Genomic DNA, 21,182 nt, shown 5'->3' on the forward strand with positions numbered 1-21,182 from the left:
TTTAAATAATTCAGGTGTCGTTCAAGGAATGATAACAGGAATTCGAGGATTATGCAATGGTCTGGGACCAGCTCTTTATGGATTTATTTTCTACATATTCCATGTGGAACTGAAAGAACTGCCAATGACAGGAACAGACTTGGGAACAAACACAAGCCCACAGCACCACTTTGAACAGGTAATTATAAGAAGTCCATTTGTTTGGCTGGACTGAAAGGTGATATTTTTTGGTCATTTTATAAAAGCATTTGAGATTCTTAGATTGAATAAAAACACTTAAAACCAAAGCCCAAGGGACCATATCCTTCTATACACACATTTCTTTATAAAACTGGCTGTGTATTCGTTTCTTCCCTGGATAATTTTTTTTAAATTATATATTAATTTCTAGCTTGTCTTACTATACCTAGTGGCATAGGTGATGAACGTTTGTGTAAACTATTTGTCTTTCATGCAAGGCTTCTGGAATGCCTGTATCAGAGATCTGCCTTTCTACAGAAGTCAGTTAGGTGTTGGTAAACATCTTTGTTCACTAAAGTCCCCTCCTTAAAACTGAAAATATTACCTGTGAAACACATCATCATTTTAGCCAATACAAACAACTCCCTAGTTTCTTTGTATTTAGCAGAGTTCTACATTCATCTTCTAACCAGCCAAGACTGCTTTTAAATAAAAAAGAATGTTTGTGGGCTCTACACAAGCCCACAGGTAAAACTGGCAGTGCAAGTTTTTGCTAAGGATGAATGTAATTTGGGACTAAAACACAAGTCTGTTTGATTCTTCTCATAGTAACAACATCTGTTTTTCTCACTTTCAGTCACTAAAGAATATAACCACCTTTTAAAGAAAATGGTCAGTCATTCTGCTACTGCAGTTAATATTATGTATTACATGATTTCACTTTTGAGATCTCCCTGTTTTCTTCTTAAACTAACAATAAAGTGAGTTCATAGAATGTGTTCATATTTTATGCTCTAAGTGACAATATATTTTTGCATGTGTTGTTTTAAAAAAAAATTGGGGCTATTTCTTGGGTCAGCTGTTATACCACAGAATTTTATATTGAGAATATGATAGTGTTTCTTTTCCCTTTGAAAAGGAAAACTTTTTTTTCTAATTGTGGCTTTAATGAAGAAAGGGGAATCATTGGCTTATAATTCACAACCATCAGTTATTCTAAAAGATAAGCAATTTCTTGGGAGCGAAGAAGTCTGTGCAAAAATCTTAATTATCTTTTTCTTCCTCAGAATTCCATCATCCCTGGCCCCCCCTTCCTCTTTGGAGCCTGTTCAGTACTGCTGGCTCTGCTTGTTGCCTTGTTTATTCCGGAACATACCAATTTAAGCTTACGGTCCAGCAGTTGGAGAAAGCACTGTGGTAGTCACAGCCATCCTCACAGTACACAAGCGCCAGGAGAGGCCAAAGAACCTTTACTCCAGGACACAAACGTGTGACAGCCGAAATCAGGAAGACTTTTCTGTCAGTACCCAGGTCTTAGTTTTCACCTGTAGTTCTGGATGTACATTCCATTTCCATCTACAATGTACTTTAATAAGACTGTCTTAAGAAATGTATCTGCATGAACTGCGTGGGAACTAAAGAAAGAACCGGACAGTTTTCCAAAGATGTTACAATTTCTTTTGAAAAGAAATCGTTTATTAGCACCAGTTTCTTGCCACTAAGCTGTTTGTTTTATTATACATCCTTTAATTAAAATTTAAAACTATATATGTAACTTCTTTAGATACTAGCAATGTCTCTGCTACCATTTCCTTCAGGTGTTGAGCTTTAACTCTATTTATGCTGACTCAACAGTGAGACAGAGTAGGTAGTATAGTGTGGACCTGTTCATTTTAACATGGTAAAATCCTGAGTCAGATTTTAATATTGTAAAATCTTGGGTCAAATAATTCAAAGCCTTAATGCAGATGCACTAAAGAAATGGTAAATGTTTGCATTTAAAAAACAAAATTCTTAAGAAAAATATACTAAATCTGAATCATGTTTCAAGCTTGTTTTTAGTAATTTTATTTTAAACATTATTCACTACTGTTTTTGAAATGAGATAAGATCAGCCATTTAGAATTTAAATTGGGGTGTCTGGAGCCTGTAAATCTAAATGCTGGCTCGAATTTGTTTCCCAGCTACTTATACCACTATCTTTTAATGTTTGCATAATCATAAGAACCTCAACACTTGAATACATAATCTAAAAATTATATAGTAAAGCTGGTAGCCTTGAAAATGTCAATGTGATATCTATCTGTAGATAAATATATATAGTGGCCTTTCAGGACTGTCACAGTAACACTTTATTTACAGAGCTAATGTTTGTCCTAAATTTTCAGGACCCTAGAAGAGAGCTTTATACAATTACTGATGTGAATTTCTCTATAGTGTATATTTTTGTGTCCAGTTATATTATTTAAAAAAGTGTTACTTTGTAAAAATTGTACATAAAGTACTGTATAGTTTACACTGTTTTCATCTTGTGTGTGGTTATTGCTTAATGCTTTTTAAACTTGGAACATTCACTATGGTTAAATAAGGTCTTAAAAGAAATGTAAATATTCTGTTAATAAAATTAAATATTTTAATGATTTTTTTTTTAAAGAAAGTCTTGATCTGTGATTCCCTTATAAGGCCTGTTTTGGTTTTGTTACTGTACTTTTATAGTAACAATACCTTCTCCCTTTGAATCCATTTCATTTCCCTCAATACTCTTATAGGAAGCAAAGAAATGAAAACTTAGTCCATAAATTAACTGAAAATAATTTTCTAAGCACAGTTAGGTCGCTCCTATTTCTGTTTTTATACACATGTAAATATGTCATATTCCCAAAATATTAATACTTTATTAAAACAAAAGCTCAGTTTACAGAAATACATTAAATGCAATATTTTGATTATTAACACATATACAACTGTACACAGCAGAACAATTTCAAATAAAAGTTTAAGAGGTAGAGAAAATTAGCACACTCAGAAGTCTGTATTTAACATCAAAAAGTCTTTAGGAAGTTGCCATCAAAATGATCTCTATCCTAGCTGTTGTATCCTTATGTCGTATATCCTATGCAAACCCTTGTCACAATGTTTTATGTTACACAGTATTTACAAGAAAGAGTCCAATATTGCTTTCCAGGTTAGTGTTTTCAAGTTATTGTAACTGAGTATTCTTACTAATGTAGTATATCTAAATGACACACACACAAAAACTGTATAAAAACTATCTAATAATGGTTACTAAGCTTTTTTTTTTAACAATAGATCCCTATTTTAAGACAGTCTGCTATTCCCAGCAGAGTTTCAAAGTGTGAAAAGACTCAATATTGTGGCTTCACAAAAGAATTAACAAAGATTCTCTGTTTTATTATGGAGGCTAATAACATTGGTGGGTTGTTAATATCCTGAAATGTCTCTTTTCCTCATCTGTGTAATAACATCCTTGAAAATATTTTTTTAAAGTATCACAAGAGCATTAACAATCTATAAACAAAACACACTTTAGAGGTTTCTTAAGAGAATGCTACTCTACTGGATGGCTGTCAAGAAAACAAAATGGAGCCCTTTGTAAGTTTTTTTTATATCACCTCATTTTTTCCAAGGAACAAATTCTTACTTGAAACTTTTAATCATAGGGAAGAAAAGAAAGCTGTCACTTTGAAAATTATTCACTTTGCCTACTTTACTAAGTGAACATGAAAATGAACCTATTTTGATATTATAAAAATTAATATTCATTATGCTCTCTAGTAAATATTTTGTATAAGTACTAATTTTTAAAACAATATTCCACTAATACAGATTTAAGTGAATAACAAAACTTCAAATGAAAGAGAACTAGATGACTACAGACTTCCAGGAAGCATTAAAGTCCTATTAACTGGCTCAAATGACTAAAGCACTTTGTACCTAATCTGGTCATGTAATTAGACTGTCCAAAATTTTTTGTATAATTTATTAAAATTACAGACTTACTCAAAAGATAATTTAAAGGGTTCAAGGAAAATATTTACTTGCTATGAAGAATTTCATTCATTTAAGGTAATTTCAGGATTTTTCCCTTTATCAATAATACATCAAGAGATAATCATTTTCCCTCATAATTCTCAGGTGGCAAATTTAATTTTATTTTACTAATGAAAATGATAAAATGAACTGATAGCATTCTTTGGCTTCATTAAAATATTAATATATCTGAGCAGGTTTTAATGAACCAAGATACTCAATGATCAGGCTCTCCCTTACAAGGATCAGTTCTTTCCTTAGAACTGGGAATTTCTAAGGATTAGTTTAATAAAATTCATATTATTCTATAAAACACCACATTCCAAACTAAAAAGTGTCACTTGTTCAGAATCTTCACCAATTTCCAAGTACAGATTTGCTCCTCTAAACTGCATAAATGACAGCAGTCAAGGATCCACTCTAATAGAGCAGTAACTCAAGGAAACCCTGAAACCTGCATGTTCAGAATTTGAGCTATATGCCGTTACCATATTTTTAAGCCATGTCAATTTCTAAAAATTTCCAAAAAAAAGATGACACTAAAAGATTTAACTGTTCGGGAGCTGCCCAGGAAAATAAGCTGAAGATGTAGAAGGGAGCACTGTGGGTTTTGAAGATGTCTGTAATGCTCCTAAAGTGCCATCTTTCTGATGGTCTGCAAATGAGGACAAAAAAAATTATTTGTATTTATGTTAGTCCTTATGTAATACATTTAATTAAACCACAGTATACAATCCACACTACTTCAGAAATGTCTTCTCACCTGGATTATTAAATAGATTTTGGCTGAGTCCACGCAAAGGAATGCTATCTTCCCTTTTCTTCAGATATTTGGATTCCAGTCCTAAATTTTCACCACTTGAAAAGAAAAAGTAATTATGAACTTAATTTAACAAAGTCTTATTTTCTCTACAGTAAGGTCTGAATGTTTATATACATATAAATATATATGACAATTTATATTTATAGCTTTGTTCAAACCAAATCATGCTTTGTTCAAACTAAAATTTATAGCTTTGTCCAAACCAAATCATGCTTTTCAGTAGATTCTTAAGCAAATAATTTATCCATAAGCCAAAGTATGCTGCTGCTGCTGCTAAGTCGCTTCAGTCGTATCCAACTCTGTGCGACCCCATAGACGGCAGTCCACCAGAATCCCCATCCCTGGGATTCTCCAGGCAAGAACACTGGCGTGGGTTGCCATTTCCTTCTCCAATGCATGAAGGTGAAAAGTGAAAGTGAAGTCGCTCAGTCGTGTCCTGACTCAGGGACCCCATGGACTGCAGCCTACCAGGCTCCTCTGTCCATGCGATTTTCCAGGCAAGAACACTGGAGTGGGGTGCCATCACCTTCTCCAAGCCAAAGTATACATCTCAGTAAAAAAATTAAGATTTTCCTTTGACCAAAAGCCCCTCAAGATTTTGTGGTGCTTCAAAGTGGTCTTTATTAACTGTTAATACTCACTACACTAATAAATTCTGGTCAGATGAATAAAAACATGAAATCCTAAAAAAAACAAACAAGGGCGTATTCTGTAGTTGTACTTTCCCTCTCAACCACCATATTCCTTCCTTTTAAATCTGTCCACTGTTATCAGTTTCTCTAATAGTACACTTGTAAGAAATTAAAAGATCTTGTAAAGCAATGCCATTTTATCTTTAAAATTAAATGATAGTCTTTTCTTAATTTTCAGGAAAAAATGGGTGAATAGGTGTTTTTTCAATTTTAATATTTTTCTTTAACCTTTGCCACTTATTACTAGCTGACTACAAATAAACAAATTCTAAACAACTCAAAACAGTACAGCAGTCCTAATTTTATAGATGCATGATTATGTTGACTTTGTACCACAAATATCACTTTTCTGTTAAGTAAAATTGTTCTTGGTGTATATGATAAACATAAACATCATGGTGTTCTATTAACTCCAGGTGTTCTGACACTTTAGCAACTCTGAGCTTCAATATAGCAAAGATGAACATTGCAGGACCTGAAAGAATTCTCACCTTTTTAAAAAATGGAGGCTCACAAACATTAACTATTCTAATACTCATCTGGGTGCTAATTTTAGAGGAGCCAATGAATAAAGGCCAGAGACTTGGAATAAGAAGCCTCTTGGAGCCATGTCCGTAATTTAGTTTGCAACATACTGGGGATGGTGATGGCTCATGATAATGAGTACCAGCAGACAAACCTTAAAGCAATTAAATTTTAAGTAAACATAATGGTAAGGAAACAGTATTACAAACATAAATACTAATCAGACAGACAAATTTGCATCTATAAATTGTTTAGCCACAATTCACTGATTCAACAAACTTCACTATGCAAAACCACCTTAAGAACTAAAAAATAGGCAAGGAATCTGAGTAGGCAAAATTGGCATTAAAGCTTATTTATGTTAGCTTGGCTAGGGAGCAACCTCACAAGCCTTTTCACTCATTTACCAGAGAATTTTAGTTCTCAGAGTACACTGGAAGCAATTACTTGGAAAAACAAAGAGCTTCCAAAGGTAGACATAGCCATATAAGAAAATAAAAACAAAACCGCCAACTTTGATGAATTAAAGATTTCTATCTAATTGCCCAAGAATATCTGAAAGGGTATTCTTCAGTTATGTAGGGAAATCCCTTTTAAAAAATTTAATTTTACTATATGTCTTTAAAACTATAGTTTTAAAAAAATGAGAAACCACTTTCTTACAGATGAAAGTGACTAACTTAATCCCACTCCTCAGCAACTTAACACATCACATAAATAAGTGGTCATCACAGCTTTCAAACACTGTTAAAAACTTAAGACGACTTTCAGAATTACAAATATTAAATTTTATGTCAAGAACTTACTTTTCCTTGTCAGTTGAGCAGGGCATACTAACAGTTGTTCCTGACTGAACATCTCCTAGTGATGGATTTGGTTTTGTAAACTGCAAGTTGAACTGAACCTGTGAAGAGGGAAAACATCATATAACTGATTAGTGAGAACTGAGACAGTTCTAAACAGGAGTAGTTCTATACCAAGATATGTGGCTAAATTTTTTCTCTGATAAATCCAGACCACAGAAGTTCAACCTACATTTTATAACACAAGCACATTTTATTGAGAAGATTTAATTTTAAAATCCTATTTCTCCTTACCAAAAAGTTCCCATCATATAAACAAGAGTAATAGCACAAATTATTTTAATATTATTTTGAAATGAAAACATGAACATTATACATTTAAGTAATTAAGCATAATACATATACACTGCTTTAATGTTAAAAGTAACCAAGAACCACAATGATGAATTTATTTACCACATGCATTCTGAAAATTCCCTTTCAAGAATTTAAACTCTTATTATATTGAAGAATTCTAAATGAGTGCTAGGAATCTAAACTTTGAAATAATCAAAAACAATCCAAGAATCTATACAGAAGTCCAAAATAAAATATCAAGCATATGCGATGTAGTAGCTTATTTAAAATAATAATGACTATGACTGAGGAGGTTTCATACCAAAAATATACATACGGGCTTTATGTTATGGAAATCCATAAACGTAAGTCACCATACTAATAAAGAAAAAAGTTATGATGACTTGAATCCAAAAAAAGGCATAAGGAGATAAGAAACATCTATTTTTTGTTAAAAATCATAATAAAATATAGATACTAGCTTAATAGGAAAAAATTATAAATCAGAAAGGTATACGCTGCTTTCCTCAGCTATCAAGGCTTAACATTCTAAAGACAACCATTCTCCCTATATTAACATTTAACAAGATCACAAAAAATACAAGTACAGGACTTTTAAAAAGTGAAGTAAGCTGATTTGCACAGTCCTTATAGAAAACATGTAAGAGGGAAAGAGCCCAACATATCTATACATAATATAGTTTCCAGACACCAATGATAAATAATTAGAAAACTGGACAAAATAAACAAAAAGAATGGTCCCCAAAACTAACCAACAGGTAGTGAAGGACTGTGATCTCTGAGAGAAGCTGTGATCCATACAACTGACCCAGCTTTCTAATTAAAGGCACTTCCTGACTGACTACAGTACAAAGAAGGTACTGCTAAATGGAGAAGATAATCAATTTAGGGAGGGTGAAGTACCTGAAGCTGCAAGGCAGAATTCTGATGAAAAGTGAGGTATAAAGAGAACAAGTGCCAGAAATCAACACATGAATCCCCCTGAGTTTTTTGAGTACTAGGCACATGCATGGGGCTTCCCATGTGGTTTAGTGGTAAAGGCGGTTTGCCTGCCAATGCGGGAAATGGAAGAGACCCGGCTTCAATCCCTGGGTCAGGAAGAACTCCTGGAGGAGTAAATGGGAACTCACTCCAGGATTCTTGTGTGGAAAACCCCATGGACAGAGGAGCTAGTGGGCTACAGGCCATGGGGTCACAAGGAGTTGACCATGACGGAGCACATATGCACAGCACAGGTATGTGATACGTAAAGCCCCACAGTGCTGCACACACACACACTGGGGAGCTGTTAGCCTCCAAGATTTATAATCATGAAGACAAGGCGGACAGTCTTGGTGATCATTTAGGACATTCAGTGGGGAGCTTTTGTAAGAGGGCTGAACTATCCCTTGAGTAAAAGCTACTGCAAATGCATCCGAGGCACAATTCTAAGCAAATGCATCAACTCAAGGTTCAGTAAGATAAAATTATTGCTCCACTTTACAAATGGAGAAACTGAAGCAGGACAACTAGATACTTTTGTTTGTTACTGGCTTGCCCAACTTCATACTGATAAAAGGCAAGATTTAAACTCCAAAATCTGATTCCACATTTTAACCATTATATTTGAGCAGTATATGCATTCAATTCACAAATAGATATTCAAATATTGGAGATTCAAGTTCAAAGTGCACTGTTAGTATTAGGGCTGTTTGGTTGCTTTCGTGAGGGATGCATACCAAAAGAATACGGAGGCCAGTAATATAGGAAACACTACAAGTCTGGCTTTGATATTTAAGAACAGGATTGTTATCATAATTCCTCCGATTCCAGAAGAGCTATAAGAAAGGTAATCTTATTATAAGTCATATTTAGTCCTACCAACTAAACAATTATCTGCAGTAGTTCTCATCTTCATTTTGAACATTATATATATTGCTGGAAAGCTGTTTAAAAGCAATTTTAAATTTAATTATAATCCTCAAGAAAAAACTGATACCAATATATAAGCACACTTGAGCATACGGATATTTATAAAAAAAACAACAGTATTCATTTGATTACACATATCTAATCTTTAATAAGCAATACAAGAAAAGCCAATTAAATGCATCTAAATACTCTTTACATAATAATACTCTAAATGTAAAAACTTAGGCTTAATTCTCAATTCACTGAGAATTCTCAATAGTTCCAAACAATAATTAAGAAGGCTATTTAATAAGGCTATTGTAAGAAAAGAAGTATATGCCTAAATAACATAGCCAACTTATTTTTAGGGCAGACCCAAACTAATTTGATAAAGAGTTTATAATAGCAGTTTCAAAGTCCTCAATTCTAGCTTTCATAAAACAGTCTTCTCAAAAATGACAACAGAATCAGTGGCTCATCTGGGTGGAAAATTACTGTGAAAACATTATAATACATGTGAAAACAATGTATAAATCTAAGATATTAGTAATAATGATGATGAAAAACTCAAGCGGGCAGAAAAAAGCAAATAAATCAAGGTTTGGAGAGATTGCTAAGTATATGCTATTCAAGATAATGTTGCCAGAACTACATTTTATAATTTATTATAACCCTGCCAATCAGACCCTTAAATCCTAACAATGGAATCCAAAAATTTCACTACCTCTAATATACCAGCAGCATGAAACTGGTAATCTTAGGTAAGTTTGAGAGTTGTAGGAGATACAGGTAGAAGAATGAACAAAAAATGGAGAGATAAAGAGGAATAAAAATAAGTTTAAACATACTGGTATCTAGGTTATTATAAATTATAGTGACTCAAAAAAATCATACAGTGCATTTAATATTTCCTGTTAGTATAAAACACTAGATATTCATAAATATATTAAGAATTATATTCATCTAATACATCATCTAATACTTAGCAACTGATCAAAAAATAGATGCTTTAAATAAAAGTAAATAAATTGCTATTTTCTTTTTTTTTTTTTAAAAGGTGTCAGTTATTTTGCCTACCTTTGGTCCTGAAACTGGGTGGATGGTATTTTTGGCAGATATAGGATGAGAAAAGGTATTCTGGAATGCAAACGCAGAGGAGACAGGATAACCAATCCCACAAGCTGGGTAAGTCAGTCTACCCTCAACCTAAAAATAAAAGCATAAAAAAGGTCGAGGACGAGAAATCTGTTCTAAACAGTATTTGGCGATGCGGGAGGCATTAGCATCTGTCGTAATAACTAAGAGTTGAGAGCACTCTCTCAGAGGCCACTCTTGTCTACCATGACAACAAGCCCTGCTTCATTATATATCATGAAACTGGAAGATCTTTGGCCCAGAGGGCTTTTCAGAGTGGCTCTGTAAGCTTAGACCAAAAAAACAAAACAAAAGAAAAACCCACTGGACCTGACTTTGAACTGAAGTAAAACAAAGACCTCTGAATTATCTTGATTCCCTCGAGGCCTTGAATTCCTGAAAATGGAGTTTGGGGGTAGTCTTAGACCAAAAAGCCAATAAGGGATAAAATAAAAATAATCGATCAATACCTTTCACATAGCTATTTATCATCAGTCGATAAGATTAAGCCTGTAGTTTTTTCACGTTTTTAATTCAGTACCAGTAAGTACCACTTAAAAATATAAGTACCACTTAACTCTGTACTTTTTGCCAAGTTAGCAGAAATCCTTACCCTTCTTTAAACATCAAGTACTATCTCATTTACTAGAGTAGATTAAAAATTCTACTACGGATTTGCACTTTAAATCCTCTGCCAATGCCCTCTAGTCAAAGACTCGGACCAGAAATACATCTATAGGTGTACACACTCTTTGCAACAAGGAAAACTGAAGAGCACGTGGAACCTAGAAAGAGACGTGTCTCTGTAAGACAATGATAAAAGGGAGTATTTATTGGACTTTGTCATGTGTTAGATGAATTGAGGAACAGTTTAAGAATGTGGGGCTATACTGTGGACCTGATGCTATCAAGAAATGAGGATAACTATATGACTAGGTATATGAATAGAGTTTATCCAGTAAGGTAGGATGAAAGCACTAAGACCAGAGTCATAACTGGTAATGAGCAGCAGTCAATCACTTCAGCTGGATCTGAGGATACTTGCCCATTTTTATGGTTTGGCAATGTCCTTTTTTGTCTCTGTTCAAACATGACTATGAAGTGGTCTTGTTTTTGTCTTGATCCATCAGAGAAGGGCCTTACCTGATTTTGAATATTCTGTGAATTTGACTATGTTCAACAGGAGAGCCTCAAAACCTAGCTGTGAGTGCAAGGCCAATTCCTAGCCAGACCTAGGCCTAGCTGATAGTACCAAGCCAGATCCAGGTTCTCAAAGCTAAAAAGTTTAACGCTTGTAAATCATTTCTTCCAGAATCTAGAGCTTGGTACTAGGGTTTCTCTTTCTCTCTTTTTTCCCCAATAGAATTCAGATTAGGCTCCTCCAGTATAGTGCCAAAACTGAGCCCACAGCCTGTTCTCCTTTACTGAGGCCTCCTAAATACTTTCTGTGTTTGTTAACAGTTTTCAGCACACTGGGCCATACTTCAGTCAATACTGAGTGATTTCTGTATCCATTAAAATGTTACAAAGTAGTGAACCCTTAATAGAGCCTCTTTGTTAAGAATAAGGGTACCTTTATGGCCCTCTTCCAAAGGTAAAACTACCTCAGTGCTAAAAATTGTAATAGGACTCTAGTCATATTAGGTACCAGCACCTAACAATCTGAGAATATTTTTGTTTTAGAAATTTACCAAGACCATTCACATCATCTTAATTTAAATCTTACCACATTAGAGGTAGGAGAAATTCCACTTCTGATGGTGTTGCTACTGGAATGTACAGGTGGAGTTGTAGAAGGTCCCAATACATCGTGCTTTCTCACTAGCTGATTTTCATTTAATTCTTTATTTAACCACGTGATTACTTAAATAAAAGAACAAGAAGAAACTTAATACTTCAGTTTTTCTAATAATTTTAAATATTTTAAAATTATATTAATTTTTTAAATTTTACATTTTTAAAACTATGTTATATCATAAGAGAACAACATAAGTTCATCTAAATATTTGTCACTAAATATTTTTATTTAACAACTGCCACAAACGGCTCTTTATTCTTTTACTATCAGAAGCACATATTTCTGCAAGGATCTATCTGAAATCTCTTTGATTTCATTTCTAGAATATCTTGCAGTTTATTTAAATTCAGACCCTACAAACTGAGAAAAATGTAGAAGACTTAATCTCATATTTTTGTTTCAGTTCAGTTCAGTCGCTCAGTCGTGTCCGACTCTTTGCGACCCCATGAATCACAGCACGCCAGGCCTCCCTGTCCATCAACTCCCGGAGTTCACACAAACTCACGTCTATCGAGTCGGTGATGCCATCCAGCCATCTCATCCTCTGTCGTCCCCTCTTCCTCCTGCCCCCAATCGCTCCCAGCATCAGAGTCTTTTCCAATGAGCCAACTCTTCACATGAGGTCGCCAAAGTACTGGAGTTTCAGCTTTAGCATCATTCCTTCCAAAAAACTCCCAGGGCTAATCTCCTTTAGAATGGACTGGTTGGATCTCCTTGCAGTCCAAGGGACTCTCAAGAGTCTTCTCCAACACCACACCTCAAAAGCATCAATTCTTCGGCGCTCAGCCTTCCTCACAGTCCAACTCTCACATCCATACATGACCACTGGAAAAACCATAGCCTTGACTAGACGGACCTTTGTTGGCAAGGTAATGTCTCTGCTTTTGAATATACTATCTAGGTTGGTCATAGCTTTTCTTCCAAGGAGTAAGTGTCTTTTAATTTCATGGCTGCAGTCACCATCTGCAGTGATTCTGGAGCCCAAAAAATAAAGTCTGACACTGTTTCCACTGTTGCCCCATCTATTTCCCATGAAGTGATGGGACCAGATGCCATGATCTTTGTTTTCTGAATGTTGAGCTTTAAGCCAACTTTTTCACTCTCCTCTTTCACTTTCATCAAGAGGCTTTTTAGTTCCTCTTCACTTTCTGCCATAAGGGTGGTGTCATCTGCATATCTGAGGTTATTGATATTTTTCCTAGCCATCTTGATTCCAGCTTGTGCTTGCTTCTTCCAGTCCAGCGTTTCTCATGATGTACTCCGCATAGAAGTTAAATAAACAGGGTGACAATATACAGCCTTGACATACTCCTTTTCCTATTTGGAACCAATCTATTGTTCCATGTCCAGTTCTAAGTGTTGCTTCCTGACGTGCATATAGGTTTCTCAAGAGGCAGGTCAGGTGGTCTGGTATTCCCATCTCTTTCAGAATTCTCCCCCCACACTTTATTGTGATCCACACAGTCAAAGGCTTTGGCATAGTCAATAAAGCAGAAATAGATGTTTTTCTGGAACTCTCTTGCCTTTTCCATGATCCAGTCGATGTTGGCAATTTGATCTCTGGTTCCTCTGCCTTTTCTAAAACCAGCTGAAACACCTGCAAGTTCACGGTTCACGTATTACTGAAGCCTGGCTTGGAGAATTTTGAGCATTACTTTACTAGTGTGTGAGATGAGGGCAATTTAGTGGCAGTTTGAGCATTCTTTGGCATTGCCTTTCTTTGGGATTGAAATGAAAACTGACCTTTTCCAGTCCTGCGGCCACTGCTGAGTTTTCCAAATTTGCTGGCATATTGAGTGCAGCACTTTCATAGCATCATCTTTCAGGATTTGAAACAGCTCAACTGGAATTCCATCACCTCCACTAGCTTTGTTCGTAGTGATGCTTTCTAAGGCCCACTTGACTTCACATTCCAGGATGTCTGGCTCTAGGTGAGTGATCATACCATCGTGATTATCTGGGTTTGAAGATCTTTTTTGTACAGTTCTTCTGTGTATTCTTGCCACCTCTTCTTAATATCTTCTGCTTGTTAGGTCCATACTATTTCTGTCCTTTATTGAGCCCATCTTTGCATGAAATGTTCCCTTGGTATCTCTAGTTTTCTTGAAGAGATCTCTAGTCTTTCCCATTCTGTTGTTTTCTTCTATTTCTTTGCATGGATTGCGAAGGAAGGCTTTCTTATCTCTTCTTGCTATTCTTTGGAACTCTACATTCAGATGCTTATATCTTTCCTTTCCTCCTTTGCTTTTCACAGCTATTTGTAAGGCCTCCCCAGACAGCCATTTTGCTTTTTTGCATTTCTTTTCCATGGGGATGGTCTTGATCCCTTGACTCCTATACAATGTCACGAACCTCATTCCATAGTTCATCAGGCACTCTATCTATCAGATCTAGTCCCTTAAATCTATTTCTCACTTCCACTGTATAGTCAAAAGGGATTTGATTTAGGTCATACCTGAATGGTCTAATGGTTTTCCCTACTTTTTTCAATTTAAGTCTGAATTTGGCAATAAGGAGCTCATGATCTGAGCCACAGTCAGCTTCTGGTCTTAATTTTCCTGACTGTAAAAACAAAAACAATACCCAGTTGTGGATGTGACTGGTGATAGAAGCAAGGTCCGATGCTGTAAAGAGTAATACTGCATAGGAACCTGGAATGTTAGGTCCATGAATCAAGGCAAATTGGAAGTGGTCAAACAGGAGATGGCAAGAGTGAACGTCAACATTCTAGGAATCAACGAACTAAAATGGACTGGAATGGGTGAATTTAACTCAGATGACCATTACATCTACTACTGTGAGCAGGAATCCCTTAGAAGAAAGGAGTAGCCATCATGGTCAACAAAAGAGTTCAAAACGCAGTACTTGGATGCAGTCTCAAAAACGAGAGAATGATCTCTGTTCGTTTCCAAGGCATACCAGTCAGTATCACAGTAATCCAAGTCTATGCCCCAATCAGTAACACTGAAGAAGCTGAAGTTGAACGGTTCTATGAAGACCTACAAGAACTTTTAGAACTAACACCCAAAAAAGATGTCCTTTTTATTATAGGAAACTGGAATGCAAAAGTAGGAAGTCAAGAAACACCTGGAGTAACAGGCAAATTTGGCCTTGGAACACAGAATGAAGCAGGGCAAAGGCTAATAGAGTTTGCCAAGAGAACGCACTGGTCATAGCAAACACCCTCTTCCAACAACACAAGAGAAGATGCTACACATGGACTTCACCAGATGGTCAACACCGAAATCAGACTGATTATATTCTTGCATGACTGGGAGCTGACTGTGGCTCAGATCATGAGCTCCTTATTGCCAAATTCAGACTTAAATTGAAAAAGTAGGGAAAACCACTAGACCATTCAGGTATGACCTAAATCAAATTTTTGTTTTAAACATTTGCATTATTATCAGTAGGTAAACACAACAATTATAGCAAGTAGTAGAAAAAAATGTAATAGTAAATTACAGTCAATATTGTCAACATTTACTTTTGGGTTACTGACACATGGGATAGGGTTTCTTTTAATAACGGTGGTAACTGTTTTACAGGATAGTTGATTTTAATTTACTACAGCAAAGACATTAAGATGGTATATTTAAAGCAGATTATATGTATACAGCCATATATTGATTTAACTAGACTTATGAATTCAGTAAAAACTGCAGATTTAAGAATAAAACTAAAACCTCATTTAAATGAAAAGGTAAAATACTTACACTTTTCATTATTTTTTAGAAGTTGTTTGCTTTCTTCAAGTTTTTGAACTGTAGCTTCTAATTGTTCTTGTAATTTGCATACCTAAAATACATTAATCCTTATAGTAAGTATAATAAATGCTAAAATAAAAACTGAAGTGATATATCACTATTCATTAAATAATTACTATTAAATATGAAAGGAATTAGCTCAGCTGTGTAATAAAATATATGTGCACATAATTATATATACACACATATATGTATGAACACTCAATGTATTTGAGTCATTATAACTAATTTTTCAAACTGAAATAGTTTATTAAAGTTCTGTTGATTGCAGTCATGTTTTCTTGGGGAAAAAAGCCAAAACTTTCTCTAATGTAACAAAGTTGAAATGTTTAAAACACATGAGGAAATACATTAAACTTTGCAAATAGTCAACATACACTAAATATAAAATATTAACTACCTCTTGTTCTTTAATTCGGAGAGACTGTCCAACATCTTGTAATTCTTTTTGTTCCTTTTGTAATTTTTCTTCCTTTTCAGCCAAGAGTTTCTCCTGCTGAATAGTTACTGTATTCTTCAATTTCAACTTACCCATTAAAGTCTTCAGATCCCCTTGCAGTTTTTTGATAATTTCATTTGCCTGTAGAACAGTTTCACATGAATGTCTCTACATAATCCAATGAAACATCTCTACATAATCCAATGAAATATCAATATTCTATTGTTTTAAAAAAACAAACCTTAAGAAGTTCAGCTGATAATGATTTTATTGTAGCTTCAAGTTTTCCTAGTTGTACCTGATTTTTCTCACCATTTTCTTCCAGAGCCACCTGATATATATTTTTTAAAACGTGAACAATTAGGAAGTCTGTGTTTATTCAGGAAAAACATCATATATGTATGTGATCATCAATTTGTTTAGAAAATTTTAAAATAGACCTTTTGTTCCTGGATTGTATCAAACGCTTCTTTTGTTCTTAAAACAAGCTGGTCCTTATCCTTGATTTCCTGTTCTAAAACAGCCACTTTTGTTTGTAGCTGATTAATATGCTTTTCTTTTTCATGGCATTCAGCATCAAGAGTAGAATTTTCTCTTCTCAAAGAGAGGACTTCTTGCTTAGCTCGCTGGAGCTCCTAGAGGAGGGGGAAAAGAAAGTTGCATTATGAAAAAGGAAACCTGGCTGGTCTGATAATTTATAATTAAGATATTTAAAATAGGAAAAAGTCTTTCATAACTTTAAAGTTCCAGTACTAATGCTCTTTTAAAGAAACGACGGTCTCTCTAAAGGTATATGTAACTCAGATTTGAAACATAACTGTAAAATACACTAATATCTAATTCAATCACAGTAAGGGGAAATTAAACAATCCTTATGAATTACTACAACTTTTAAAACCTAGTAACAAGAATTTTCTGCTGTCTTGAAATGTACAAATTCAAAAAATTACTTAGGTAATAAATGCTCAGGTATAACAACTTCAAAATATATACAATACATAAATAAAAAGAAAGTCCTATCATTCTACCACCAAAGCAGTGATCCTCTATCTAGTCTGCATAATGAAATCACCTGGAAAGCTTTAACAACTACTGATGCCTGGTATCCTGCCCAAGAGATTTTGATTTTATTTGTATGAGGTATCACCTGAGCTCTTCAACCTGTTTCTCAAGGTAGCCAAGAAATCATGAGATATTGTTAATTATCAATAAGTCAGAAAGGCAAATACTATATAATATCACTTAGATGTGGAATCCAAAATATGATAAAAATGAACATATTTACAAAACAGAAACAGACTCATATAGAAAACAAACTTACAGCTACCAAAGGGGAAAAGGGGGGATATAAATGAGGAGTTTGAGATTAGTAGATACAAACCACTATATAAAATACATAACAAGGTCCTACTGCAGAGTACAGAGAACTATATTCAATATAACAAACCATAATGAAAACACGAAAAAATATTTACAATAATTTTTTTAATAGATCTGCCTTCCAGTGCAGGAGACACCAAGAGATACAGGTTCGATCCCGGGGTCAGGAAACTCCTCTGGAGTACGAAATGGCAATCCACTCCAGTACTCCTGCCTAGGAAATCCCATCGACAGAGAAGCCTGGTGGACTACAGTCCATGGGGGTCGCAGGGAGTCAGACATGACTGAGCACACACCCACACTAAATACCATCTCAGTCATCCAGCATCAGTCCAAATGCTGCCAGTGCACTAACGTACAGTATGTAACAGTATTCCTAGTTTTCAATTTTAACAATAACTATATAAAATAACTTTATAGTATATACCCTAGTGGTTTTAGAAGCACAGACTGCTATCAAGTAGTGCTTGAGTGCATGCTAACTTGCTTCAGTCATGTCTGATTCTTTACGACCCTATAGACTTTAGCCAGCCAGACTCTTCTGTCCATGGGAGTCTCCAGGCAAGAATACTGGAATGCGTTGCCATACCCTCCTCCAGGGGATCTTCCCAACCCAGGGCTCAAACCTGCTGTCTCTTATGTCTCCTGCATTGGCAGGCAGGTTATTTACCACTACAGCCACCTGGGAAGTCTACTATGTCACCTCGAGTATTCCTTAACCTCAGTAAATTTCAGTTCCCTCATTTGTAAAAGAGAAACAATACCATAAATTATTTCACCTTTGCAAAAACCCTTATATAAACTGTTTTATGTGTTAGATGCTCAGTCATCTCTGACTCTCTGTGACCCCATGGATTGTAGCCTGCCAGGCTCCTCTGTCCATGGGATTCTCCGAGCAAGAATACTAGAGCGGGTTGCCATTCCCTTCTTCAGGGCTCCTTCCTGACCCAGGGATGGAACCCAGGTCTCCTGCATTGCAGGCAAATTCTTTACTGTCTGAACCACCAGGGAAGTCCAAATACTTAATAAATGGTAGTAACTATTTATTTTAGGGTACTAATCTCTAAAAGATATAATTTAACATAATTAGGTAACAATACTGAAGTTGAAAAAAAGTTTTCAGGACTCAAAATGTCCAAGTTACTTTCTATGGCACCCCACTCCAGTATTCTTGCCTGGGAAATCCTAGGGACAAAGGAGGCTATTTAGTCCATGCAGTCACAAAGAGTTGGACACAACTGAGTGACTGATCATACACACACACATACACACATGAAAATCAACATAACAAAGCATAGTTTATACACTGGCCAGTGTCAGGGCTAAAGCAAAAGAAACCACACAGGATTATAATGAAGTACTCATCCAATGTGCAGGGTGAAATGTTTCACCAACTGGTGTGAAAGGTGAAAAGGGTAGCAAGAAGGACTGAAGCATCTAATAGGGCAGAACGGGATGAGGATCTGAACATAAAATCAGTCAGGCTTTATTCATAATTGGAGGTCTTGTGAGCTAGAATAACACTGTTTATTTGAACATGATAGGTTTAACAAAATCTACATACGTTTTCTAATAACTCATATGACAATAATGTATAATAGTTATCATTAGGAAGGAGTTTATCATCACTGCCAAAGTATCAACAAAAGTACAACTATAGCAATATTTTTTAAATGTCTCTGTTGCCTGAAAGAACAAGACAGTATTAGAGACAGGCCAATAATAGAGAATTTCAATGGCCAGGCTTACTTGAGTAAATTACCTAAGCTCTCAGTGCCTTAGTTTCATCATCTTTAAATGGGGTAATAATAATACCTTCTTTAAAATAACTGCTATAAGAATTAAATGAGTTAATATAGGCAAAGCACTTAAAATAGTGTTACAGTTATTATCATTACTTTTATTATTATTACTAGACACTAAACTTCATACAGTTGTTTACCATGTTGAGTAGACTGAAAGAATCAGCCTGTCAATACCCTGGGCCACAACACTGGGATGATATTAAAAGCACACTGACAAATCTGAGGGCTATGCCAAAGAGCTGCTCAAGACCCTAACTAAAAATAACCAAGTTTACTTTAGCTCTGTTCTGAATCAGCCCATTTCATTAGATTTTGGTTTCTCAATTATTTTGGGTATTCTCTGAGCTGATCATCCAAAGAGATCTTTGCAAAGCATCCAGAAGAATACTACCCATAGAAGTAATGAAGTAACCAAATTCAAATCAAGTCACCAAATTAGACCTTGCTTTTAAACTGGGGCGGGGAGGGGAACCAACTCCAACATTTGATACCTCTTCAACACCAGACAGCTTTGCTTTAAGTTCTCTGATGGTGGAGTCTCCTTTATATTTCCTTTCAGTGAGGTCTTTATTAGCCGTTTCTAACTCAGACAATCTGCTCTGTAGCTGCTGGATGTTCCGTTGATGAAGGATTTCTAAATCTTTTTTCTGTTGTTCATGTTGCTGTTGGTATTGAACCTGGGCCTATTATATAATAAAATACAGAACCAAAATTCAAAGAAAAAATACAAATATGAGAAGATTTGAGTAAAAAAAAAAATCTTAATTATTCTTCTTTGTAAGATTTTCCTGCTAAGAGATTCTATTTTTAATTATGAATTTTATGAAAAAGAAAGGTCAACAAAACAGGCAAATTTACCACTATGATCTTGTTCATAACTTCTTCTCCTAAACCCACCTGTTTAGAAGTAATGGCCTTCAATTTAAGGGAAGAATGATATGTGTTAAGGGGGGAAAAAAGCAAACTGCAAAACACTATGTATAGTGTCAAACTATCCCCATGAAAAGAAAAAATAAGCAGGTACATAAGGAACTTTCAGTATTTGCTTTACACCACATTATTCTGTTTCCGTTTTTGTCAACTAGTATAAATGTTTTCTAATTTAAAAAAAAATCTAAACTTAGAGTAAAGTTGACAAGGTACTGCTCAGTCTTACATTTAGTTGTTAAATTTCACTCTCAACAATAAAATCTGAACATGGTTGTAACTCTGAAATCTTCGTTTACCTGTTCATATCATACCAAAAATCTATCTTAATAATTTCTGTCATGAGATGTAGATGGCATTATGTTAAGTGAAATAAGTTACAGTAAGACAAATACTGTATGATATCACTTATACGTGTAATCTAAAAAACTACAATGAACTAGCAAATAAAACAAAAAAGAAGCAGACTCACAAACAGAACAAACTAGTGGCTATCAGTTTAGAGAGAGGGAAAGTCTAGGGGCTACACAACATTAGAGGATTAAAAACAGGATTATTATGGGATTATATAAAATTGTGTGTGTGAAAAGTTTGAAAATTATAAAGCACAATAGAATTTAAAGACTTTTATTCAATAGAAAAATTTTTAAATAATTTCTGTTGATGAACAGTAACAAATCCTAAATACATTTTAAAAATAAAAAATGTTTTTCTAATTATGCAAGCTATACATTCTTTTAAAGGCATAAAGAAAGAATCACAAGTAACTGATAACCTCCATCCAAGGAGTCATTATAAATATTTAGGAATATTCCTTTCCAGCTGTTTATA

At 34.9% G+C, this 21,182-nt stretch overlaps 2 protein-coding genes across 3 annotated transcripts in view; one reads left to right on the forward strand and one right to left on the reverse strand.

Annotated features, from left to right (window-relative positions):
* The window catches only part of MFSD14A (major facilitator superfamily domain containing 14A), a 46,943-nt gene extending 44,330 nt beyond the window's left edge, over positions 1 to 2,613 (forward strand). Inside the window, exons 11-12 of the mRNA XM_018045816.1 lie at positions 15 to 178; positions 1,248 to 2,613. Coding sequence (XP_017901305.1) covers positions 15 to 178; positions 1,248 to 1,454 — 371 coding nt within the window. The 3' untranslated portion in view covers positions 1,455 to 2,613. The remainder of the gene's footprint in view (positions 1 to 14; positions 179 to 1,247) is intronic.
* SASS6 (SAS-6 centriolar assembly protein) overlaps positions 2,831 to 21,182 on the reverse strand; it is a 40,463-nt gene continuing 22,111 nt past the window's right edge. For both annotated transcript variants that reach the window (XM_005678049.3, XM_013962596.2), the window contains 10 exons: positions 19,916 to 20,107; positions 16,680 to 16,874; positions 16,481 to 16,570; positions 16,201 to 16,380; positions 15,750 to 15,831; positions 11,962 to 12,098; positions 10,179 to 10,307; positions 6,858 to 6,955; positions 4,775 to 4,869; positions 2,831 to 4,666 (listed from right to left, as the gene is read on the reverse strand). In XM_005678049.3, the coding sequence (XP_005678106.1) occupies positions 4,560 to 4,666; positions 4,775 to 4,869; positions 6,858 to 6,955; positions 10,179 to 10,307; positions 11,962 to 12,098; positions 15,750 to 15,831; positions 16,201 to 16,380; positions 16,481 to 16,570; positions 16,680 to 16,874; positions 19,916 to 20,107 (1,305 nt within the window). In that variant the 3' untranslated portion in view covers positions 2,831 to 4,559. The remainder of the gene's footprint in view (positions 4,667 to 4,774; positions 4,870 to 6,857; positions 6,956 to 10,178; positions 10,308 to 11,961; positions 12,099 to 15,749; positions 15,832 to 16,200; positions 16,381 to 16,480; positions 16,571 to 16,679; positions 16,875 to 19,915; positions 20,108 to 21,182) is intronic.

The sequence above is a fragment of the Capra hircus genome, chromosome 3 (assembly GCF_001704415.2).
Source record: "Capra hircus breed San Clemente chromosome 3, ASM170441v1, whole genome shotgun sequence".
In the NCBI taxonomy this organism is placed as follows: Eukaryota; Metazoa; Chordata; class Mammalia; order Artiodactyla; family Bovidae; genus Capra; species Capra hircus.